The following is a 5,552-nucleotide window of genomic DNA, read 5'->3' as shown; positions in this document are numbered from 1 at the left end:
TTCTTTTCTCTGCAATGAGTCGCTATCACATGACTAAACTGATTTTTCCAAGGAAATGAAATAAGATAAACTAGGTGAGTTCGTCAGAAAGCTCAAATTGTATAAAAATGTAAATAATTTACCAAAGACAAACTGTAAATTACAGCATAGGCTCCCGCATTGGGGCGTTGCGGCGCGGTGGTTAGCGCGGCGCCTCGTATACAGAGGCTTCAGCCACGGTGGTCAGGAGTCCGACTCCCGTCCTCCATGCGCTGGACCCATCAGGCCTCTCTCTGCTCTCTCTGCTCTCTCTGCCCCTTACAGTCAGATTGCTGTCAAATAAACTAGTGCAGAAAAAAACATTAAAAATAAATAAATAATCTACCGGAGTGAAGTGGGACAACGCGTCATGATGTCAGGCTTCCTGATCAGCGTCATCCTGGTATTGAAGCTTCTAACCTGGCAGCTTTACGCTCTTATAAAATATGGTTTGCCTGCATCTGTAAACCAGGTCCAAGCTTCACCCTGAGGGTCAGATAGAGGTCATCTCTGCCGCCGTCTGCATGTCGGTTCAGAGCCGCTGCTGAGCCAGCAGAGCTTCCCGCTGCTCATCGGGCGGAGGAGCAGCGGGAAGCTCTGCTGGATTCAACTGTAACCAGACGGGATCCGTTCATAGTAAGTTTGGTTTGTGAGGATCCAGAAGCGCCATGTGGTCAGTGAGGTAACTGGACTCCTACAGGAGCAGCTGTCCAGAGATCATCAGCACCAGCAGGAAAAGAAAAGTCAGACCGACTTTGTACAACAAACTTTTCTCTGCTGCTCTCGAAGAGTGATCAGTTTATTGCTCTTTTAATTCTGTATAATAGACTTAGCAGCTATGCATTGCTGTAGTTCAGCAATAAACAGTTTAAAATCCATGGGCTCCTCCCTTTAGGCCTCCTGGTGAAACGCTGTCCGCATTTTGGTTCCGTTTTTCTTTCTTTTTGATTTATCCATATTTTGGTCCATTTCAATCTAAAACACGTATAATACACAGGAATACTAATCATTTTGTGACTCTTACTCTTATATAAACAAGTGATGATTAAAATCTCCCATTTTATGGGAGGCTAACATAAGCTAACGTTAGCCTCCCATCCTTTTATCTGCAGTCACTTCATGGTGATTTTCTCATGGTTGGTGTCAGACTGGATGTCCTCTGGTTGTCATGGAAACCCGGTGATATCACCTGCTTCACGTCTTCACCAAACCCCAAACGGTCCCAGTCTTCATCCCGGCAGAATGAAACCGCTGGGTTTGTTGCTCTGTGGGCAGAGGGAGCGGCGGTGCTGAGCGCAGTTTGGTTCTGCAGCAGGACGTGGTTAACTCTGACGTTCTGATGGGAAAAACCCTCAGGGTCACTTCTTCGTTTTCTTTCCAGGCTCCGAGCGAAGAGCTTTATCTGCTCTCCTTCTTACTGAAGTCGTGAAGATAAAAATGTTGTTTTTTCCGCTGGTTGACACCAAAAACACGAGCGTGTGCCGCAGCTTCATCTGGTTTGCATCATGAAAATGAACAGATTGCTCATGCAGATAAGCTCCGGCTGCAGGATGTGAATGTAACGAACCAGGTCAGAGGAAAACCTGATTCTAGAAGAAACAGCAGCTTCCTGGAAACAGCAGCGCGGCGTCATGGAGGGTCGGACCCAGAGTCCTGCGACTGGTTTGAGTCCCAGCTTTAGGACCAGATGAAAGCCTGAGGTCAAACATGACAACTGAGATTCTTTCCTTTAGTTTCATCAAGCCTGTGAAGAACCAGACGGGTTCTGATCCAAACTGTTTCAGTGGAGATTTCTGAGTTTATAACTTCAGCTGAATGCAGCTATGAACCCTGAGGTCAAAGGTCAGAGTCAGGATAACCAACTGGAGCAGGTCGCAGGAAGAAGCAGCTGATGCTGACCAACCGTTGACTCAGAAATCCAACATGGCCGCCACCGGTGGAGAAGAATGTGGAAATTCTCATTTCATTTTCATTAATCATGTGATTTAATTGATTATGTGACTTATTGGGGCAGATTTCCACGGTTCCAACGAGGTTGATCATTTATCGATCGTTTGATTGTGAAAACATATTTTTAATAAGACTTTTGATTTATTGCTCAGTTAATGTTAAAAGAAACTGACACAACATTTTTACTGTTTTTAACTTTTATTTTCATCCTCCACATGAAACCATGACGAGGTGTTGCCCCCTGGTGGCGGTGCAGGAAGCCGAGCTAACGGCGCTAACGTTCTGCCCCCCTGAGCAGATCAGCACATCCTGCGGGAGCTGGAGAAGAAGAAGATCCTGGTGTTCACGCCGTCCCGCCGCGTCGCAGGGAAACGCGTCGTCTGCAACGACGACTGCTTCATCGTGAAGCACGCCTTCGAGTCGGACGGCGTCGTCGTGTCCAACGACCTTTACCGCGACCTGCAGGGCGACAAGCCCGAGTGGCGCCGCTTCATCGAGGAGCGGCTGCTCATGTACTCCTTCGTCAACAACAAGTAAGCCCCGCCCCCTCCGCTTCCCGCCGCCCACGACCGGCCGCCATTTCACTGACGGCTCGCTTCGACCCGACAGGTTCATGCCGCCAGACGACCCGCTGGGCCGACACGGACCCGACCTGGAGAACTTCCTGCGGAAGTTCCCGAAGACGCAGAAGAAGCCGGCGTGTCCCTACGGTGAGACGTCACTTCCTGCTGCGGCAGGAAGTCCTCCAGGCTCCACAAACAGGAAGCAGAAACATTCTGTCAGCTCAGGGTCCAATAGGAGAGCAGAACACTGGTCTGGTTCTACCGGGTTCAGATCGGACCTTCACCAACCCAGACAGCCAGAACCGATCAGAACCGGATCAGATCAGAACCGGATCCTCTCTGTCCCTCCTTCCAGGTAACCAGGTCCGGTTTTGGCCGGGTTCTGCTGATCCAGCTGGGCCTTGCTGACCGGGCCCAGTAGAACCCTTAGACAGCAGAACCGGGTCTGGGTTCTGGACGGGTTCTGTCAGATGAAATGTTTTAGTTTGAGGATATAAACTATAAATTTGAATTGAGTTCTGATGAGGTTCTGTGAGGCCCGGTTCTGGACGGGTCGGTTCTGACAGAACCTTCTGGTTTCTGCTTCCAGGGAAGAAATGTACGTACGGCACCAAATGCAAGTTCCACCATCCGGAGCGGTCCAAACAGAACCCCGGCCCGGTTCCGGACCCGAACCCGCCTCTGGTGGACGACCTGGCCCGCAAGCTGACTCTGGCACACGGCAGCAGTTCTGGAAGGAAGCCGGAACCGGTCCGGTCCGGACACCGCTCCGGCAGAAAGTCCCAGTCCAGGAAGGAGAAGGCGGGCCTGCAACCGGACCGCGGACCCGTCCGGAACCAGGGCTCCCAGGACCAGCTGGACTCCGGCCTGGGATCCATAGACAGTCAGAACCCGTGGAGTCTCCCCGACCCGAAGTACGGCACGCCGTACGGAACCGGGCCGGTACCGTACTGCAGCTGCTGCTCACACGGCCCGTCCCGGATGGTTCCGACCGACCCGGTCCGCTACAGCCCGGCCCGGTACCCCAGCTGTGGCCCGGTTCCGCTCAGCAGACCCGCCTACAGCCAGCCTCCGGACTTCCAGCACCGCAGAGTCCAAACCCACCAGCACCGGTACTGGTCCGACCCGTTCGGACGGATCCCCGAGGCTCACGGCCCGGCATTGGACCGGGCCGCATGGGAGACTGGTCCGGGTCCAGAACCGGGTCCAGAGCAGAGGGAGGTGGTCCGGAAGAAGCTCCTGGCCATCTTCAGCGCCCAGCTGGTGGACTCGGCCATGGACCGGTTCCCCCAGGTTCTGGACCCGCAGGTTCTGGTGGCAGAGATCCTGGCCCTCCAGAGTCAGAACAGGTCCCTGAGGTGAGTCGGGTCGGGTCGGGTCGGGTCGTCCCTCAGACCAGCATCAGTCGGTGTGTTTTGGTATCGTGGTATCCACCTGGGAATAATCCCAACGCTCTGGATCCGGACCGGGTCAGACCGGGTTGAACCGGGTCGGTCAGGAACCAGCGCTGGTCATCTGATACAAATTGTATCTTCATTTAATTAAAGTAACCAAACGGGCCTGAGCTCGGCCCGTTTAGAGCGTTACCGGGTCAGAACCTCCGGAACCTTTTCCTCCACGATGTTCTCATTCAGACAGAAACACCTCGACCTTTGACCTCAGTCATAATAAGTTTTATAAAATAAATTAATGTGAAAATTCATCTAATTATTTTAGGCTGTGTGGTCCGGTCCAGATGAACAGAACCATGAGGTTCTGACCAAGCAGAACCGGACCTCTGAACCGGCTTCATGTCGCTTGAATCTCAATCATTTTAATCATTTTAGAGCCAAAATATGGAAGTATTGTTACATCTGGCCAGAGGGGGCAGTAGTGAGCTGCAGTGCTGGTTCTGAGTGTGACGTAACCTCTGCCGTGGAAACCATGGCAACGGCTTGTAAAATCTGTCTGTCTCTGTTTCTTCACCTCTGGAACCGTTTGAATCTGAGCCGGTTTAGACCAGACAGGTTAGCTTGTTAGCTTGTTAGCTTGTTAGCGTGAGCTAATCCTGGACGGGAACAGATTCACCTTTATGAGGTTCAGTTCTGCTGCTGACTGGGAATTATTTTTGATTTTCCTGTTTTTATTTTCTGCCTTTGATTATTTGTGAATTGTCCTGTTTTATGTTTTAAAACCTTTAAGGCCTTGATGTGTTCACATGGATGTAAAACCAAGTGGGTTGTTCTAAAAACCAACATCTTAATAAAACTCCATATTTTACATTAACGTTGTGAATCTGTGTAAAGCTTTGAATTCTCTGAAAACGTCTTTAATTTTCCCATTTTTACCTTTTTCTCCCGTTTCTTCTTGACTTTTGCTCCTTGGAGGTTTGGTGTTATGCTTACCTGTGAGCGCCCCCTGGAGGTGACACAGCAGCAGTGGTGGGACTAAATTCATGCCAAAAGTCTCAAAGGGAAGACTACAGTGTGATTTATGACATGTTCACCAGATGGCGCCATTGCCTTGGTGTCTGTTTGCTGCTTGGGGGTATCTGAGTATCTGAGGCTGGGTAGGATTCAGGATGGAGGCCAGCAAGGGCCAAATGAACCACACACCCTGTTTGCACACAGTTAGCCTACATCAGCTTTCGGCCATCTTTGTCAGCCATGTTGGGCCAAAATGGAACCGTGGCTGATTGTTATTTTCTTTAATTTCTTTCAGGTGAAATTTATGGAAAACATTAAAAGTTTGTGTTTCATTGACATCATATGATGACAGTCGGACATTTCAGCAGAAACACAAAGTGACCTGGTATCACCTGTAAGTTTGTATTATTTGTCAGGTAAAATACATAAATGAACATCTAGTCCTGTTTCTACGTTGCTTCTGATTAATAGTTTCTTCAATACGACTAAAGCAAGAACTTCTTGTCTCGAGTTCAGCTGAGAGAAGTTTCTTCAACAAAATGGGATTTTAAAACTACAACCACTGATTTCTAATTATGTGACTAAACTGTGATATTCACTCTGATGCACATATATA

At 49.8% G+C, this 5,552-nt stretch overlaps 1 protein-coding gene across 1 annotated transcript in view; it reads left to right on the top strand.

Moving 5' to 3' along the window:
* zc3h12ab (zinc finger CCCH-type containing 12Ab) overlaps positions 1-4,796 on the top strand; it is a 13,263-nt gene extending 8,467 nt beyond the window's left edge. The window contains exons 5-7 of the mRNA XM_008423000.2: positions 2,267-2,501; positions 2,578-2,678; positions 3,121-4,796. Coding sequence (XP_008421222.2) covers positions 2,267-2,501; positions 2,578-2,678; positions 3,121-3,893 — 1,109 coding nt within the window. The 3' untranslated portion in view covers positions 3,894-4,796. The remainder of the gene's footprint in view (positions 1-2,266; positions 2,502-2,577; positions 2,679-3,120) is intronic.
* The last annotated feature ends 756 nt before the right edge of the window (positions 4,797-5,552 follow it).

The sequence above is a fragment of the Poecilia reticulata genome, linkage group LG11 (assembly GCF_000633615.1).
Source record: "Poecilia reticulata strain Guanapo linkage group LG11, Guppy_female_1.0+MT, whole genome shotgun sequence".
Taxonomy (NCBI): Eukaryota; Metazoa; Chordata; class Actinopteri; order Cyprinodontiformes; family Poeciliidae; genus Poecilia; species Poecilia reticulata.
The sequence above is the reverse complement of the archived record's forward strand: the minus strand, read 5'-3'. Positions and strand labels throughout refer to the sequence as shown.